We start from the raw sequence: 20,486 nt of genomic DNA on the forward strand, positions 1-20,486 counted from the left end.
TATATATAGCATTTTAAAAATATTTATAATGTCAAGAATGGTTATAAACATCTCCAAAGTCCCTCAAGTGATGCACAGGTTCACAATGGATACGTTTCTGTCTGAAGCCTACACTGAACACCTACTTCACAACACCTGGACCGCTCCGCACAATGCATTCATGCCCATGTAAAATGACTGAGCTTGACGTGCTTCTCTCAGGTTTCCTCAAAGGATTGCCTTTGAAAGAATACACCAAAGAGCAGAAGCACTCTCTGATCCAAAAGAGGCTTTGCTGAGATTAGACTCCCTTGGCACTCCAACATCTTTATCTCTGACCTTGCAGGTAAGAAAACATCACTGGTCAGCTACAGCAACGAGACCTCTATGGCAGGATGAACAGGCACGTGAGGAATGCAGGCAATGTTATTCTCGTCTGTGATCCAGAAATTGGCTTTAAGACTTAGTGAGAGAATAATCACCCTGACCTTCGTCTGCAACATCTTAAAAAAAACCACCAGTGAGGACAGCAGGCATTCACCACGTGCCATCAGACACCAATATGCAGGGAGAAAAATTTCACTGCTTCTCCTACACAGCATGGTGCTGAGCAGGAATTCAAAACAAGCCACTGGAGTGAGGATGACAGGGAGCCACAGGCCACCGGCAGTGGCAGAGCTGTCACAGCCACGTCTCGCCCGCACTGTGACGTGCCTACTCCTAGAGAAGAAGTATCTGAACCAGACTGACCCGGAGCTGGCCCTGACACGGTGGGACGTGAAAAGAGGAGTACAAATAGCATGTTCCCTGGTACCGCAACTGCATGTCTGGAGGAACACGAAGAGGCAAGCATGGACCCTTTGCCAGATAAAGTTTTGCAGCTTTACAAAGCTCACATTCTTCATCTGGAGCCTGGCTGCCTCATATGAGATAAATACCTGTGCATGAGCTTAACTCAAGCCCAAATTTAAAGCCCACAAACATCAAAAAGATTTCGAGTTAAGCATTTCTCTTGCTGAACCGGGCCTCTCGTTTGCAAAGGAGGAATCTGCCGGGGGCGGGCGGTGGGAACCTTGCTGTCACGATGACGGTGGGCTGCCTGCCTGCACACGGCAATGGGACGTGCTCTGGAGGCAGCCCCTGGACAGGCACAGAGAAGGAGAAGTAGCGAGGACAGAAGGGAAGCAGATACTTGAAGATTACACACTACTCCGGAGAAAAAAAGGGCGGCAAATGGGTGGCAGGGTGACAAGGAGGATGCAGGGAGGAGGGTCAGGAGCTGTCCAGGGCCACAAACCACAGCAGCGCACGGGAGGCCCCAACCCAGGGCCGAAACCAAAAAATCCCTGGTTTTAAATAAACAAGTATAAATAAAGAGCCAAGAAAAGATGAGATTGATGATGCCCAATCCTTTTGGGTTCGGCTTGGCAGGCTGCAGACACCAGACTGTTGGTTATGGTGCTGCATCAGTGTGCTGCCACGCAGGGATTCAGTGGAAGGGAAAAAAAGGATTGAATTGTGCGCAGCTCCCTATTTTTATATCCTGTTTCTCTCTTTCTCAATGGGATATTTTCTTTCTTTCACAAAGGAATCACAAAACAAAGGGATATACACAGAAGATTTGAGGTTACAGAATCTTATCTGGCCAAAACAGAAAGAAGAAAAGTGTAGAGGTATTTGATGCTAAATGTCATGAGGCTACAGAAGCACTATTCTTTATGGAGAGCAAATGAGAGATGCTCTTGCTTGTAGCTGCCTTTGAAACCAACTCCCAGAAGTTGCAATAATAACCTCTTGCAAAACAGCTACTAATCCTTTTTTGTAACCGTTCCAAGCTGTCTGTGCATCCTTCACCCCTACGCTGTGGCAACAGCAAAGTGAAACAGTGCTTAGGGTCCCTAATGCTGTAAGAGTGTTAAGAGTAAAAAATAAATAAATCAAATATCCTTTGTTCTTCCAGCTGTAGACATAAACCACTTCCCTGTCCGGCCAGTTTGCTTATTTCTTGCCATGACACTCCATACTCAGAGTTCTCAAGAGATAAGGCAAACTCATCTAGAAATCACTATATTCATATCTAATGGTTTCAGGTGTCGCTACTATTCTTATCTGCTCTTGAAAAAAGGTCAAGGATATTAGTGAGTCATGTTTTTTCCTCCACCTATTTCTACAGTTCAGTGCAGGTTATCCTTTATCGCCAGCTGGACAAGTATTGCTTTAACATTCTTCTCGGTGCTGGTCATAGAGAACCTGACTGCCTTCTCGTTAAGCCAAATTTACACTGGCATGCCTCCTTTGTCTACTTTAGACTTCCAGCGGGACGAGGGAGGCAAAAATATCTGGTTCATTATTCAGCAAGATATCAGTGATGAAATTATGGCCCTGCAGCCGCTTCGTCTGTAAACATCTCAGCCTTTCTAATGCGGTGAAAAGCTTTCATGACCTGAGACAGGCACTTGCTGGACGTTGGGACTTCTGGGATGTGCTGGTACTTCCAAAGCCAAAGTTGTCAGGCTTTTTCCTTGCAAGCAGCTTCCCCCTTGATCTAAACCTCTCTCTCTTACTACTCATTTCCCCTTTCAAATCAGTGGATGCACACAGAATACAAGAGGCTCCACAGCTGCAGATTACTGCAAGCACGACCAAACCCTTGGAGCTCAAGTCACAAATATGCAACTTAACATGAGGTTTCCTTGACAAAGTCCCGAGGCAATGATTGTGCCTTTGCTAGCTATTTTCTCCTTAGTGATGCAACCACCCACAATGCGGTAGGAGCTTGCAGCTGACAAAAAAGGCATGCCGTGATTTGGAAAAGCTAGCCCACAACTATACAGGCCTTTTCCGGACAGCGATACAAAGCTCATCAACAGGTCAAGCCTACAATAAGAAAATGTCAAGCAGGTTACCTGCTGTGATTTCTCATAAATTTATTAAAGAGAGAAACTTCGGCCTCCGCATAGTATTAGCAGAAAAAAACAGACTACTTATATATTAGATCCAGAAGGCATTGCTGAAGAAAGCTCTTCCCAAGACTATTACAATGCTGGAGCATGTCCTAACCAGTAGACCGTTGACTGCATCTCAGAAAGCTCATATAAGAACAAGACGGTGAATGCTGAAAGGTCGTCATGCTTTCATGCTTTGAAATAAAAAGCTCTGAAGCAAAACGACTGCCCACAAGTATATAAAGAACAGTGATGCAGTGACCAGCAGTGCTCTCAAGGTCACATCTTGAAAAGATGAAATCCATGTACAAAATTATTGTTTCAAAAATAAAGTAGCATTTGCACATGCAACCACCATAATAGCATGTAACCGGAGGCAGCTCAAACTATAAGGGACAGGAGGTGCATGTGCAATCACCTAAGTAGTCCCATGCACAGCTCTTGTCCTTATTTCCTTAACCATTTTGCCTTGCGTATAAGCCAGTAAGTAATCAAGACAGAACTTCAGCACCATTCAGTGTATAATTCTCCTGTAAAGGCAGTCTCCTGCTCACGACACACTACGTACATGTGCGTGTGCATGTGCGTACCTTTTTTATTAAAGAAGTACTTGAAAATTGTATTTACCTGTGGCAAACAGAAAGCTTTTTGTGGATGATTACCTTCCGTCTCTTAAGGATCTGAAAAATGTTTTGTGGTTTGGACTTCCTTTCTCTTTTAAAGCAAATGCTTAAGATTGCGAAATCATTACGCCCCAACATAAACACAGGGGAAGCTGACAGTGCTGTCATACTAAATTTGGAGCCCCACATTACCAGTTGTTTTGTACTACTGAAGTGCGGAGAAAAATGACCAGAGATGTCCCCGTGACCGTACAAAACCAAGGACAACTGGGGATACCTTGACAGGCTTCAAAAAAACTATGAGCAAGAGAGGGCAAAAATTAAAATTAAATGAAGAGGATGATCCAAATACTCAGATTGGAAGATTTATTCCCCATTGCCTGTGAGGCAGCCGATAGGCTGTGCAAATGGGGAAAACCAGCTGCCCTTCCAGGTATGGTCACTTCTGCCAGGTAGAGTTGGTGGCCGGCTTGAACTCATCTCCTTAGCTGACCTCTTGGGTTTAGGGGACTGCAAATAATGCTAGCATTCAAAATCGTTTCCAAAATGCCACAGTGGGGGAGGAAGTGGGATGGACTGACGAAGTGAATTACAAAAGCTAGTAACAGGACGAGGGCGAAATGGATGGGCTCCCTGGTAGCAATTAGGGTGAGGAGCTGCACTGCAGGCTCCAGCCTGGTGACAAAGCCACGTGGATGTCTGCGTAACTAAACCTCTCGAGCTCCCATGGGACAACCAAGCAAAACAAAGGATCTGCAGAACCGAACTGGAAAGATGGTAAGGGTGCAGGGCTGGGCATGCACTTTATGGCATCGCAGGACCTGAAACATCCCCTGTGCTTGCCGAGTCTTGCCTCACAGCAGCTATGCCTTTAAGCCCTTTAAAAAACTCAGCAAGCTTCCAGTCTAAAAGCAGAGTTAAGATCTCCCTTACTTCCACGCTGAGGACATCTCAACACTCCACTTCCCTCATACTGGAAAGGTCCCCGTATTTTGATAAGCTCATATCATTTGGGTTTTTCCTCCTCAGCTCTGCCAGGGAGACCCCAGCACTACGCTTCTAAAATGAACAAGACGGGGGTTTCACAGTCAATACTTTTATTATCTAGGTAACTCTGGTTTCTCTCCCTAGCAAGTGCTCTCTATACACTGAACCTGGGAGGCGTCAGGTGAAAAACAGAAGGCTATAAAACAACTGTTTAATACTAGAAATTCTGCACCTCTGAGTTGCAGTTTTTGTACATTTTACATTAGTATGTACAATTTAATAGGAAGATGCCATGCTAACAGCCCATAACTACATTACCCTTCTAAATTGCACTGTCTTTGAGGAGCACGTAGTTCCCAGGCTGCTTGTCTCTCTCACCAGAAGACGTGGTCTTCAGGTTTGACCCACCATGTACAGCACTTTACATTGATCACAGCACTCGCTGCTTTCGGTGACTCACTGAATTTGAGCCTACGTAAAACGCCACCACCACCTAACGCCGTCTAAAGCACAGCACTCTTCATGCCAACATTTTAGAAGGAAGTAATGTGTGAGAGGGAACGATTCCTGCTTTTTACTTGGAAAATCATCTGAAAACCTTTTCAGTCAAAATTGTGTTTAACTGCCCCAATCTCTCTTGTTGCTCCTGGCCGTGGTCTCCTCCACGGCAGTGACCTAGCTAACCCTGTTTCCTCTCCTTCATGACCACACCGCAGTTCATGTAACTGCAGACAGCTATCAGATTCCCCTTCTGTCCAAACTATAAATGCTTCATTTCTATAATCTTTCCTCTTGTGTAACTGACATTTTTTTCCGCTCTCAGCAGAACCGAAAACGTGAAGTGTCCTCCTGGCCAGTAATGCTGCTAACTATTGGTTTTCTTCTCAAATGGGCTAAACGCTTTTTAATTGGTAAGATGCTGACAGAGGAAATGGTAACGATGGACTTGTGCAAGAGTCTGTCTTTCATCTGCAGGATGGCAGATTTGAGATCAAAGGCTGCCAAGTTCTTGGAGCACGTTGGTATGCTGTGGCAAGGAAAGTCTTCGCAATGAGGAGGGGGCTGCTGGAGGTGGACCACAGCTACCACACCTTAGCTGGCCATGGCTGCGGGAGAAGCAGGGGTTATACCTCACTGGCAGAGAGGTTATACGAATAAGATATTGATCACCAATACACAGTAGAATGAAAGAGGGGTAACACGGTGTGAGTAGGAAGCGAAGAAGAAAAAGAGTCTAATCTAAATGTAAATCCTGCATTTTCAAGGAAGCAAATTTCAAATCCTGTCATTAAAAAAACAGGGCAAGAACAGCGGGTGCAGTGTGGTTGCACCCCTTACACCTACACCGGCTGACCATCTGGCTCAATGAAACAACAGTCCCAGCTGGGCATGCGTCAACGCTGTCTTCGGCCAGAGTAGGTCAAAGCCGTGCAGCCACAAAGATCTAAAGCCAGCACACACGAAAGCTCAGGTATGGCCTGCATCTGACTTCATTCACTAATTTAAGTATGAACACAGCTAAGAAGCCAAGAAGCCAGACCGTCTCCTTGCCAAATGCCTTTCAAATGTATTTGTCAGCAAACGTACTAGCACGTGCTTCGGTGCGGTGAGCTTTCAGCCCCACAGAACCCTGGATCTTAGGGAACATTTACAAGGAGTCGGAAACAGGTAACTAAAAAAAAATGTAAAAGCAAATACGCTCTCCAGCTTGTACGGATGTGAATTTTCCCTGCATCTCCACTGGAAAATTTTCCGGGCTCTAAAAATTAAAAAAGATTGGAAACAATCGCCTTAGCGATCCAATGGCAATGCAAAAAAGCTATGTGAAGCAAATCACTTGAAAATAAGTTGCATCTTGCAGTTTGTTCGCTTTCCATGCTAAAAGCTGAACTCTTGCTGAACCACTAAACCAGTAAAGCAAATTGGGCATGCTGGGCAACAGTGACCACCCCTTCTCCAACAGTAACACTCCTGCCACATCAGAAACAGTGGATTTTTTGCATCATCTTGGGGAAAATAATTAAATTGGCACTTGAGATTTCATGCCATTGTGGCACTTATTTTTTAACAAACTGCTCTTGACTCTTCAAAAAGGGTATGGAACTCAATCGTGGGTTTGCAAATAACAATGCTGTACTTCAGCCCTCTTTGGAACCAAACGCATGTTTACACCTGGAATTATTCTTAGTTAATGTTTCATGCAGGCACTTTTATTCTGCACTACATCAGAAAGGAACTAATCAAGAAAAACTGCATATGCAGCAAACTCTAAAGCAGAGTAGCAAAGTTCTGTGGAAAATCTGAAAGAGAAGTGAAACCATAGAGGAGACAGAAGTTGGAGAACTGCAGAGCTTTGCTGTTTCAGACACTGAAGTTCATGGGTCATTTAGATCTCTTGTTCTTACGGCGGTTCCCTGGTTTTTTAATTCTCCGGATAATGGTTATCTGAAAAGGCAACGACGCTGTCTAAAATCATAGTTACAGCAATATCATGTCAGTAGAAAATCAAGCAAGCACAAGGAATCTGATGATCCAATTGCATATTAACACTCCTGTTTCCCTCTCCCCAAAATCCACAGGTTTCCAAGTACAAATAAGATAAGGTACCAATAGCTAGTTAGAATAGACTGTTAAAATCTAAGGTCATTACAAATTTTCCATTTTTTTTTTTAAGAAACACATGTTCTTATATGCCATTTAAACTAGAATTGAGCTCAGCAGTAATATATATGTTATTTAAAAACATCACAGATTTCTGAAAGTAGCTACAAAGCAAAATCTGTTTGGAATTGCTCAGTTTTATGCACGGAGGTTTCTGCATGAGCTGGCAGATATATTTAAATTTTCTATTTATACAGCAATTTACATCCATGTTTTACAAACATGAAGGAATAAACTTTGTAACTGCCTCGTGAAACACATCACTATTTTGGAACTGACAAAATCCACACAAAGAGAGAGATAGATGTCTTGTCTAGGATCAAGATAGGAAGTCAATTAATAGCTAGAATCTGCACTTTCGGAGCTGGAGCCTTGCATATATGCCTTCTTTGCATATAAAAAGTCACTTATCTTCAGTCATAAGATCGGTCACGTCATATAAGCCTTTGTATACAACCAAGTCCTCCACGCAGCAGCAAAGTGAGCGAAGATTAAAAAGAAATCAGTTCAGACCAAATCAAATGTGAAGAGAAATCAGCTTTCTTGATTTTGTGAAAATGCAACCAAAAGAAATGAACACGAAGACCCCTGAAACAAATCAAATGGTCAGTTCAACTCAAAACCAAAAGTTTTACTTTGGGGTTTTCTCTCCAGGATGCAAAATACGGTGGTTCAAACCCCTTTCAAAATTTCAGTTTTGAACCCATGTTTTAAAATTAGGCTTGGTAGAGACAAGACGCTGTCTTAGTCTACTAGACTTTCACTGATGTAGGGAGGAGAACCCAATTCCTCCATTTCTGAAATAAGCACCAGAAATCTTCGGCTATCACATGACCCTTTTGCAGTGAATATCCACGATATTACAACCGGAGTATCCCCAGAGAGAGCCCTCCACCCTAGGCACTGGGACTCGGGACTGCTCGGCAGAGTGGTAAATACACCTGGTCTCCCACCGCATCGGTTACTCTTCTGGTAGGGAGAATCGTTTCCACCCCACAGACCTAAGTTTTATTTTCAGACAACCTACTGGACAAATATAATCTGAACTCACAATCCTGAGATGAATTAAACTACTTCAGAAAAAAATAAGGGGCTGGTTGGTGCTGTGCGGGGTTGCTTCTCCCTCCCTCCTTCCATCCCTTCCTGGAAGTAGGTATCTCTGCAGTTATATAGCTAGCCAACTACTTCAGACATGCTTAACAGGTATCATCGAGTAGAAAACCTGCCAGTTCTAACAGTGAAGCGTAAGAAAGTCTGGAGAAGTCCTTACAGCCGTGCTGACACAGCCACGGAGGGTGGGAGGCAATGGGAGTGGGAAGCAGGGAACTGGAGGAGTTTGTGAGGGAAGGAGAGGGTAGGATGAAAAAAGAGAAGGTACCGACAAATGAGGCATAGCACAGATCCTAGTCTAGATTATGTATTCTACACTATGGCAACATGGAGCACTACAGGGGATGGTCTCCTCATTTCATAGTGCATTCTCATAATTTGTAGGATCATCTGAAATCTTCAGCGGTGACAGCCCCACAGCTCTTCATAACCTGTTTATTTTGTACCTTATGTGCTATAAAATGCAAATATATATTGGTTTAGCTGCCGGGAGCATGTGTCTTTGTTATCTTTAAGAACATTAATGCATTGCTGAGATTTGGCTTTTATCTGCAAATGTTTTATCAGATCTTTGACTTCTTCCCAGATCTCAGCATGCATTGCTTGCTGTGAAACTCCAGCAAATGCTCCGCGTGACTGGTGAATGCAGTGTCTGGTATCTAATGCCTGCTGCAACTAACAGAAGACAAATAAGCCTAATTAATCACTTGTGTACTCTCAAGAATTGTCCGTGTGGTCTAGAGGCCACTTAGCACTGTCTTGAAAACCCCCAGTGCTTGGCAGACGACTATTTAGGAGTTAAGGCTTAGGGCTCAGGCTGGATGCAAATGGAAGTAAAGCCACGTTCTTTAGAAGAAGGAAGCCTCTGGAGTCAGTACTGAGGTACAAATCCTGAAAATGACTACTTCAGGGGTGTGTGGCTCGGTTTTCAATCCTTCATATAAGGTCTCACTTGGATTTTCTCACTCCGAACAGGGAAGTTAGAGGTATTTCACTGATCTTGCCCAGCCGCTTCCCTGACTATTTGGCTTGTGGATCCTGCAGGAGAAATTAATTCCTTCAAAATATTACCCCTGAAACTTTAAAAAAAAAAAAAATCTGTTGATAGCATACTCTGTAGATGTTTGCTCCTTCAACACAAATTTAATTTAAAATGCTGTGTAGTTCACATTAATTTAAAACAAATAGGGCACTTCCATCAATGTACCATACTAATAATGTGGTTGTGGTAATAACATACAGTCACAGTCTACACTATTATAAGACCTTGTTAGCTTTTTTGTTTATATGGTACTAAAGTCCTCCACGATTTACACGAGTCCCTGACCTCTCACAACAGCAATAGCAGGAGTACTTTGCACTCATACAGCACCTTTCATCTCGGAGCGCTTCTGACACATGAATTTTCATTACATCCCTGTGACACACAGGTAGGCGTCTAGGCACACTTCAAAGGCAGGGGAACTGTGCCACGGAAAGGTTACGCAACTTGGCCCAAATCCCTGGGGAACAGCTGGGAACGTGAACTCTCCCATTGCTTGTTCTGAACGTCCAGACAATAACACTTACCCCAAAACTGAGCTTCATAAAGCATTAATCAAAATGTTTAACCCCCTACTAAGTTTGCAAATGGCGTGGGCAGACGATAAGCTCACTAATTCTTTTTGATACATTATTCATGACTTGTTCTCTTTTTCTGGCAACACTTTTTTTCTCAAGGAGAAAAACAAAACCAAAAAACATTTAAATACAAGAAAAAGACAGTTTGTTTTTCAAGCAATTATTGCAAAATAATTTGGAATCCAAAACATTTAGCACTTGCTCTACAGCTCGCCTGTTTGATCCCAACTATGCTGCGCGCGACGTATGGCCATGTCTCTGCAGGACCGGAGCACCTGAGTGACCTCGGGAGAAAGCGGCAGCGGGACTTTGCTTGCATAGGTTTTAGTTTCCAGGGACCTGCAAGCCGCTGAACAACATTATGTCTGCATACCTAACAGTTATGTTGGTAAATAAAACTGCCCAATCAACAACTAGTGACAGCAATTGAAACTAGTGATTCAGGGACTGGCCATACGATAGCTAGAAAGGAAAAAAAAAAACTCTTACTGTTCCTGTTGATAATTAAGGGACTACTGCAGACAGGCCCCGAGTTCAAAATGTTGCTTTCTGCCTGGAAAAGCAACCCCGTGAGCGGCAGAGAGAGTTACCGGCCACATTTGTGAATTGTGTTTAACGCTCCCTAGGGCTGATTCGACGCTTCTGAGAGAGTTAGTGAACTAATGCGCACCTCAGTTCCCCCCCCTTTATAATAATGCTAATGCGAATGTACACATACGTTACCAATCAGGCCACCACAATACATGTGAGCAGCTCTGAAACCGTTTTAAAAGGAAAACTGATGTGGGTGGTGATGGATTTTTGAGCTCACGGGGTAACGGTGGTATTATTTGCTGGGTGAGTTGTTTGAGGTCGTGTTGCGCTCCATCACATGGGAGCAGTTTATTTATTTATTTCCAAGCAAGTACATCCACCAACACTTTTCATGGGAGCCGGGATTTTTAATGCAAACTCTGCTCTCCAACAGCTGAGCTCTAAATAAAACACTAATTACTGTGAATCTCAGGACAAGATGTTGAGAGTCGAATGCTCTCACCAGCAGAGTGAAAGAGAGAATCTCTCTTCTGGTGATAAGTTGTGTATATTTGCATGTGCGTGTGTATACGTAGAGAAAAATAAATAAATACATGCATGCACGCACATACACACACACACACGCACTTGTGTGGAGAAGGAACATTTAGCCAAGATATCTGGGACTATTTTCCTGAAGGCCTTACTCTAAGAAGAAAGCTATGTAGTATTTTATTTCATAAAAGCTGTGTAGTACTGTAAATAAATTGTAAGGGAAATGGGTTGCAGAAGGAAATCATGGAAATAGGTTAGAAATGGTTTATTTCTCTTCCACTAATTTACGTGGTCATGCATCAAGACTAGCTTTTTCAGTGGGGGGGGAAAAATCAGATATTTGTCGAAGGAGATTTTATGGAGTGAACAGATGAGATTAGCTCACTTGATTGGTGTAACTCCGTAATATAGCTTTGTCCTAAAGTGTTACTGGATTAGGGCCCAAAGGTCAACAGGAGGCTCTTCACTGGCTATAGCGGTTCTGGAAGTGCAGGAGATGAGCTTGTTAGTTCTTAGGAACATTGCTCCAGCATTTTTTACTTCCTACAAACTAAACAGACTTGTCATAGAAAACATCTCATATGAGGCAAGGGTGACAGTCATAAACTATGTTCTGCAAATATTCTCTAGCCTTACTGTAAATTTCCCTTAAAGTAGCAAGAAATCTAGAGACAGCCACATACCAAGGATCTGGCAATTTCCTAGTGATGTTTGCTATTGAATAAAACTATTCAACACCCAGAAAAACCTCTCAAGGTAAAAAAAAAAGGGGGGAGATTCTCTTTGTTTCTCACTTTTCAATCTCAGGTACCTTATAGTATTAGGTTTTGTTAAAAAGGCTTTGCTTTGAACACTCTGCTTCCAAATACTCTCCACGCTTGAGAGAGCAATGTATCAATGCGACACATCAAAAGGGTTTCTGACTTACAGCATTTCTTAAACACCTCTTCTTCCCTGGTCAGGCAAGGTCCATTCTCTCCCTAATTTTTTACAGTCATCTCTTACTTCTGGCCTATAGTTCTCCTGTCTCTTTTACAGTATTGTCCAGAGAGGGTAACATTACTACATGCAAATTTTACTTCCCTTATAATTCCTAGAAATCTTTTTTATCTGCAGCATACATTCACAGGAGGAGGTACGGCAGCCTTTTCAGAGCGATCTGTTGGCACACCCATTCTTCTATGTTGTTTCCATTCAGCCCTGTCGTTAAAATTATTACAATTTTGGAGAGCAGAAGGGTGACTGGCTCAGCAAGTCAGTATATTTTCAGCCACACAAGTCCAACAGTAATGTCCTACAAGTGTAAAAAATAACTTCACATATTATATACAGGAAAACAAAATGCCTGTCCTTTTGTCAGTACGAGGATCTTTTCAGACCTCTTCAGGTCTCCTCAGACCTCTTACTCTTCAGGAGTAACTTTGTCCCTGCCTCAGTTTCCTGATTTCCATGTAGGTAAGTCTCCCACTAGGCTGGTACAAAAAGCATCTTTCCAGCTCCCACTCCTGAGCTGGGGTTTTCTGCAGGAGTGTCCCTGCTTGCTAGATTTCTCCCTTTTCGATTAAGCACCTCCCCAGACTGCCATCCGAGACGGGATAACCCCAACTCTCCTGGAGGGCCAATCCTATGACTCGGCTATCAAATAAAACACGCTGTCAAAGTTGGTTAGAGAAGTGCTTACATATATCATCCACATGTTAATATCCCTCCCGTGTCACTGGTACTCGGCCAGACAGAAGGCCCCTCACTTACACAACTGTAATCTCTTGCTTGCTAATTTTTGAAATCCTGGTCCAGAGTACACAGAAGCCAAAGGGATTTTTTTTATGGGCTGACACGGATTTTGAATCAAGCTGACCTTGTATGAAGCAAACTGTATACACGCACCTGTCGTACTCCGTTTGCTGAGTGAACTGCTTTCAGTTTAACTTCTACTGTATGTTATTAACATGGCACAGCTATTAGCATTCAAATCACCTTTTCCCTTGTCATTTCTATCTTTAGTTTTCCCTTCCCCCCCCCCCCCCGCCCCAAGTATGATTTATAGAAGACTGACTTAGTAGGAAAGTATGTAGTTGTTAGGCAAGGATGGAATTGCATTTTTTAGTATCACGGTTTATTTAAATTTAAAGGACTAGGATGCAAAATGCATTAACACAGCCATGACAAACATATGATTAATGTTAGCTATTTTTTCCCACTGTAATAGTTTTCCTTTCACTTTCTTCTTTACAAACGGGTGGAAGGACCCACTAATTTTCTGGTATCTTTGCTCAAGGGGCATGGGAGCAAGTGCCTATTCTGCTTAGAAAACAAGAGCTTCTCAGCAAAACTGAGTTACTTAGGACAAGGATAAAAGCTATTTGAGATGCAATACTTACTGTGGCTGCCCAGCTTAACACTCATGAATAAGTATTAGTGTATACCGTCCTACTAAAACTGTAATAATAGGCCCTATATAGTGCAGCCTGACACAAGACCAGGGCCTTACCTGTCATAAATACCGAAACAAGAGAGCAGAGATTTCCCCACACCACAACGCTGTGGCAAACAAGCACCCTGCGTGGAAAGCTCGCGCAAAGGAGGAGTGCGTATGTCAACCACAAAACATGTTTTCAGTGCAAACGCAGCAAGCGGGGATTAGGAGGACGAAGCAGGAGGGCTGCACGTAAGGGAGACTGACAGCGAGTCAGGGGACGCTGGGGCATCTTCTTGGTGCCCCGGACAGGGGACAGTCTTAGGTCACCAACACCACTAGGGAATTTCAGCAGGGCTGAAGCGCACAGATCTTTTCACGGCTGAAGTGTGGTGGCAGCAGCTCCTCCTGCTGTGCCCCGATCTTTCCAGGCTTCTGCCCTGTGGCCATCACCGCGGACTCCCGGCTCACACAACACCGGCGGAGGAAGGGGCGCAGCCAGAGGCTCACCTGCCCGCAGCACCGCCGGGAAGCCGCCCCCTCACGAGGGCATGCGGAGCGGCTCCCCGCCGGGCTGCCGCCCTCCTCCCGGGATGCGGCGGCGGGGGCTGCCGGCCGCGGGGCGGCGGGGGCCGCTGCGGCAGCGCCGCGGGGCGGGGGCGCGGGGCGGGGGGGGGCGGCGGCACCTCTTGGCAGCGGCCGGCGGGGGCGGGCAGCGGCAGCCGGGCCTCCCCGCCCGCGCCCCGCTCAAGCACGCCGGGTCCCCGGGCTGAGCCGGCTCCGCCGCCGCCGCCGCCGCCTCCGGGCTGAGCCGGCTCCGCCGCCGCGCCGCGCTGCGCCAGGGGCTGCTGCACCTGAGCAGCCGTGCCGGCGGGGGGAATAAACCAAAACCAACCCCCGGCAAATGCATTATGTAATTTCAGATTATATAATCCTAAAATACAAGGGGGTGGCAAAAAAAAAAAAAAGCCAAACCCAACCCAAAACGCGCCGTCCCTCCCCGCGCACTAGCGGGGTGCGGAGCAGCCCCGGCTCCCGGGCCGCCGCCGGGGCACGCACGGCGGCACCGGCCGCCCGCCGCCCCCAACGGCGCAGTGGCCGCCGTCCCCGCCCGCCGCAATGCGCCCGGGGAGGACGGCGGGGCCCGGCCCGGCCCGGCAGGGCCCGGCCCGCCTCTCCTTCCCTTCCCTTCCCTTCCCTTCCTTCCTTCCCCGCGGAGGCGCCGAGCCCCGCCGGCACGGCCCTGCGGGAGGGCGAGGATGGCCCCCGCGGGAGGCGCTGCCTTACCTGCTCCCCGAAGTCGATGGCGATGTTGGTGATGCCGAGAGGGACCAGGAACCGGATCAGGGGCCAGTAGTTAGTGAGCGCTGGAAATTTCACCATAGTCCCAGCTGCGCGGTGACCCCCAGCGCATCTGCCGCGGCAGGAGACGGCGCGGGAGGACGGCGGGGGGAAGGATGAAAGGGCAAAGGAGGAGGGTGCGTGCGTGTCCCTGTGCGTGTGTGCGGGGGGGGGGGGTAAGGGCGAGGGAAAGGAGCGGCAGAGCCCCCTAAAAATAAAGCAGCCGGGGGAGCGGGCGGGGGCCGGTCCCTCCCTGCCCGGCGCGGGTGCTGGCTGGGCGGCGGGGCGCGCTGTGCTGCCGCCTTAGCAGGAGACCCGAGAGATCAAGTCCATCCCCGCCGCCCTCCTCCCACACAACAATGATCCGCCGCCGCCGCCGGAAAAAAAAAGAGGAGGGACACCGCCGGCAGCCACTCGTGCGGGCAGCGCTGCCATCCTCGGGGCGCGGGGGCCAGGGGAAGGGCCAGGCCGGGGCCTCCCCCCCGCCTGACGCTCGCCGGCGGCGGGGCGACAGCCGCGGCGCCGCGCAGGAAAACGCCGCCCTCCTCCCCGTCGCCGCCGCGGGGCCGGCGCAGGCCGCGGGGCCGCGGTGCGGGGCCGGGCGCCGCCGCCGCCGGGGGTCCCTGTGCGGGTGGGCGAGGCGCGGTGCGGGGCCGGCGGCGGTGCGGCGGGGCCCGGCCGCTGGGCGCCGCTCCCCGGCGGGGGCTGCCGGAGCACGTGGGTTTGACACACGCTCGGCAGACGGGCCGGCTGGCGGCGGCGGCGGCGGCGGCGGCGGGGGAAAGAGCGGCACCGAGCGGCTCCTGACGCCGGAGCGGCCGCGCCGCGCCCCCTGCCCGCGGCGGCGGCGGGGCCGAGGGGCAGCGGCCGGGCCGGGCACCTGACCGACCCCCCGCACCCCCCGCTGGGTCCCGCTGGGCGCAGTGGGGCTCCCCCCGTGTACGTGGCCCGCGCCCCCCTCGAGCAGCCGGGGGCTGAGGGAGGCTTTTCCTAGCGGTGGGCTTCGGGCCTCCTGCAGGGGCACCTGTGGAGCCACAGGGAAGGTGGGGGTCCTTAAGGAGGCGTTAACCAAGATGTCTGACCCGCGGCTTTTCTTCTGGTCAAACACCCAAAATAAATAAATGGTGAACGTCTGCCAATGCAACCTCCTCGTTTTTCAAAGTCTCTGCCCGAGTCCTGGACCTGGACAAGGGAATGTGTTTGTGGCCCCAGGGCAGCTCGCTGGAGGGTCCTCGCTGGCTGGCAGCGCAGGTTGCCTTCTGACCCATGGCCTTGACAAACCGCCAGGCTCTGTCAGCGTGAGGGTGGGAGAAAGAAGAGAAAGCAACCCCCTTCTGAACGCCTTGCGGAAGTTTCTCAACATTTTCAACTCGCAGGAGGGGTTCGGGGTTTTGTTGTAACTGAGTTTCTTTGGGGCATTTAGGTTTGTGGTTTTCACCTTGCCACCTTCAAGGAGGGTTGGCAAATATTTCAGGAAGGTGGAAGCCTTGTGAGGAATCAGATGTCTGTATCTGATCCTCAGAGGAGCAGTGGCCAGCAGAGGAGTGGTGGGCAGCCTTCCTCACCCAAAGTCTCCTGTACTAAAACATTCCTGTAACCGAGAGCTGTTTCACATATTTTGGAGAGTGAACAGGAGATGAGCTCTGAGAATCCTTGACAGGCAGATGACAGGCTGTGGGGTGGGGTTGGACTGGGAGAGCCCCTGGGGGTTCCTGAGGTGACTTGGCAAAGTCAGCTTCAGCTGTTGCTGGAGGTTTTTTCTCTCCTACAGCTGGAGTTTGTCTCACCTAGCAGCCCTTAAGCTGGTACAGCCTTCCTTGTGGGCCCACGGGAGCAAACTCAAACGCTTAACAAGAGTGCAAACCTGCCTTCATCCTGTAGAGCACCTAAAATGCCACAGGCATGGTGTCCTGGGGATGATGGAGCGGAGCGGTGCAAAGCAGGAGAGGACAATAAACTGAGAAGAGGGGAGCAGGAGCTGTTTGTCATTGCCTAAGTGTGTCTTTGAATTAACAGCACCAAATCTTCATCATCCTAAGGAAGATCTAATCATCTCCGGATGGACCAGTGGTTGGTCCATCAGACAGCTTCAAACCGTGTCCGCGATGGGGAACACTCGGTCTCCAACCAAGCAGACTGAAGTTGGACTGAAGTAGAAACTCTCACGTAGGTGCAGGGGCCTTACACCAGCTGCCTTGTTTTACTTGTTCGCTTGCATTGAGCTGGATTACCTGCCAGTTTAGACATAGCCTGTGTGTATGCTTGTGTGTAAGTTGTAGAAGATCTGTGTAGTAGGTCCCTTTCTTTGAAGCAAGTCTTATGGCTTTTGAAGACAAGGCTGGCTATATTTCAAAGCATTAATTCAAGATTAAATTCTGTCTTCCTGAGACTGTACTTGGGTTTAGATAACTGTGTTGCCAGTAACTAATTTCTTCTTGATAGGTCTAGATTTTATTGGGAGTGAGGTCATTCCTCCTTTCCATGGGTCTGCGAACAACTTACAGCTGAAATCATGGAAGAATATTGTTTACAGCTATGTATTTTTACATATTTTCTCAGTAAAGTGTTCCTATTTTGTTTCAGTTTAGAGCGATTTTTTTTTTAGGGGAAAGAAATCTTTAGTGCTGTTCTTGAGTCAGAGGAAAGTAAAAGGGAAGCCCCAAAGCCACTTGTAAATGTATAATTTTAACTTGCCATTTTAAATTTTCAGGTGAGCTGATGTTGGAGGACTATGTCCTCTCATTCCTGGCAAAACCAAGCCACCACAAAATTAAAGCTTCCTGAATCAAAACAATTGGACACTGAGCGTGTGGCTTACAGTGCTAACTATAAAGTATACGTAGTGATTAATTACTTTGTTACAAAATTATGTTCAGTCCTGGAAATACTGAGACACCCAAGTTATTTAGTGGAGTGTAAGAGAAGCATATCCTTCTGGGGTTTGTTATGTGTTCATAAGGTAGCTGATACTTTTTAACTCTGGTAGATAATGAATCAGGCCCCTTACATCTGTAATTAATTTCCATCTGATCGGTCGCTTGAGAGCTCTGATTAACTTTCTATCTTCCTGCTGCCCAAAGCAATAGTACAGTTTTATTTTAAGAGTAGTTTACATTTTACTTCATAACATGTCCTGGAATGTCCTGGGAAAATGCTAACCTAACTGATGCTCTCTTGAGTCCCATATATTGAAATCATCAATCTTATTTAATAAACTGTTAGGCTATGTTTTAGGTTTCTCTGTCTGCTTCCCATTCATGTCTTCTGTTTATGGGATGAATGTAGTTCTTGTGTGCTTCTCTTTCAGCCCGGGTCATATTTGCTCCTCGAATTCATTACAGAAACAAAATAGTGTTTGGAACCAAAGAACAAGGATGGCTTCTCACATCCTGAAGTCAGTAGTTTGCTCAGCTGATGAGCTGAGGAAATAGGTCATTTTAGCTGTCTTGGGCAAAAAGCAATGATTAGTAATCATTTCCTTTGTAGCATATTTTCTATTACACTACATTTCTTACTCATGTATCAAACAGTCTGTTTGTTTAATGGAATAAAAAAGACACAGAGAGGACAGCAGGAAATAATTAGACATAATCTCTCTGCTTTTGAGAGAAAAATTATCTGGTCCAGGAGTATCTTGGATGGAGGCATCTCACTGGAGATGGAAGTCCGTATGGATCACGTACAGTGCTGGAAGTATTTCTCTGCAGTATACTACACTATAAACGAAGAAACGTATCAGAAAACTCCCTTGTGCCTGGTAGCGAAATGTGTCTGTAATTGCGGCTCAAGCAACAGGGTCAAAGTCTGAAGGTGTCCCCAGTAGCAGATCGTATCAGGGCAGTGCACGTTAGCTTTACTCACGCAGTCAGAAATCCAACATGCAGATCAGCACATGAGCTTTAACGTGTTAGAGTCCCAGTCCTCTCCTGAACTTAAAGCAGGCCTCTCACCACAAGTACATGAGGGGAATCTTGAGAGGACCCTGCTGTGGTATTGCCTTGCTTCAGAAAGGTGCCTCTGTTGCCTTGTTGAGGCTACTGCTAATTACCTACTAAAGAAAATGGGTATTGGTTGTTTTTTTTAAATCACTGTGTTTGGTCTTTCCATCCCCAGTTGGCTATCTAGCTGTCACCCCTGCTTTTCTGAGCTACTGGCTTTCTTCCAAACCTTATCTTCTACCTAGGATTTTTTTTTTCTTATAGTCTAGCAATTGGGAAGCACTCATTGTATAAGGAATTCAAACTAGTGGATAACAAAATTTGTGAGCCAGTCGTTCCATAAGAGGACAGGTGAACTGGGTTTCCAAGCCTACAGGATGGCCAGTGATTCTGGTCTCTGAATGGCCTTGGGCTGGGAGAGAGCAAATGATGACTGTCTTTTCCTGTCTGTTATCTGACAAAGTGGAAGGACATCTCCACAGTCATATTCTGCTTCTATCTTGAGTTATTCCTCCCCCTGCAACAGCTACCTCTTGCAGACATAACTTCTAAGTTGGAACTGAGTCTGATGCATATTTCCAGCTCTTTATACAACAATAATTAAAACAATAAGATTGTCATTTGAAAATGTTGTCAAACTACAACTGAATGTTACTGCAGGAATGCTCAGGATGTGGGTCTTGTGCACTTAGTGTAAAAATACTCATTCCTATTTAGTTTTGAGGAATAAAAAGCAAAAATCATCTACCCACTAATTTTTTTAGGGCTCTGGCCAGACACAAAGCTTGGTTTTAAGGAATCTTCGTGACCCAGCTGAAGGTCCCCTTCTTCCCTTGGCACCTCAGTTTTGCAGAAAGCCGGTTCCTAGGAAAACTGTACGCTCAGCCTTTTCTTTTCCTGCAGGGCAAAGGAGAGCTGTATACACAACATTTTTTCTTCCTAGGTGTAAACTAAGGCTATGTCACTGCAATCACTGTGAGTTGTGCAGAAAGCCTTCATCTCAAAGCGTTGGTGGAACTCTCCTTGTCGTACTCCTCATGCATCAGCCTTAGGATCAAGGGGCACTATGGTCTTGGGCTGTGTGCCTGGCCATGACTTCTAGGCTATTGTGGTCCATAACTGGAAAGACTACAGAAATGCTGCAGGAAAAGTCTGTATATTTATATAACGTTTTGTTCTGCGAATGGGTAGAGCTGAACTGAAAGATCAGAAAATAGCCAAAGGAATTGGGGTTGTCAGTCAGACAAGTGTCCGACTAATCCAATTCCAATTTAGCTACAGCTCTGTGTGAAGAATAAAAATGGTCTTTACAGTCACCCTATGTCCCCTCCCTAAGGCCAGTCTGCTCCGTCCACAGCTGGCTTGTCAAGTTAGATGATAAAGATGGTGCCCCTGGAGGAAGCCCATGTCTTTCTTTTGTGGCTGGCACAAGTGCACTGGCTGCTTCAGGCAAAACTGTTTCCCAGCTGAGGAAGCAGAAGAAGCTTCCTATTAAGGCTTAATAGACCAAGATAAAAAGAATGTCGGTTTTCAGTGGCACAAGGAGACCCAGCTCACTCAGAAGTGCCTGGCTCATTTTTCAGGTGAGAATCAAAGTGCTGCTTCTGGTCACCTGCAGCAGGGGACCGGTCCAGAACATGCCTTCTGCCACAGGGCGTCTGGCAGTGTTGGCTCTTTACCCCCCGTCTTCACAACGGCGTCTCTTCCACCGCTCACTCAAGCTCATGGCCTGGGGTAACCCCAGCTATGTGCACGATTTGTGGTCCTGGAGTTAATAGCCTGATTTGTCTTTTGGACT

The 20,486-nt window shown here is 46.8% G+C and overlaps 1 protein-coding gene across 1 annotated transcript in view; it reads right to left on the reverse strand.

The window, feature by feature from the left end:
- Window positions 1-15,196, reverse strand: part of ANKH (ANKH inorganic pyrophosphate transport regulator) — a 104,135-nt gene extending 88,939 nt beyond the window's left edge. Inside the window, exon 1 of the mRNA XM_075142483.1 lies at window positions 14,697-15,196. Within this exon, the coding sequence (XP_074998584.1) occupies window positions 14,697-14,792 (96 nt within the window). The 5' untranslated portion in view covers window positions 14,793-15,196. The remainder of the gene's footprint in view (window positions 1-14,696) is intronic.
- Window positions 15,197-20,486: the final 5,290 nt, after the last annotated feature.

The sequence above is a fragment of the Calonectris borealis genome, chromosome 2 (assembly GCF_964195595.1).
Source record: "Calonectris borealis chromosome 2, bCalBor7.hap1.2, whole genome shotgun sequence".
Classification (NCBI taxonomy): domain Eukaryota; kingdom Metazoa; phylum Chordata; class Aves; order Procellariiformes; family Procellariidae; genus Calonectris; species Calonectris borealis.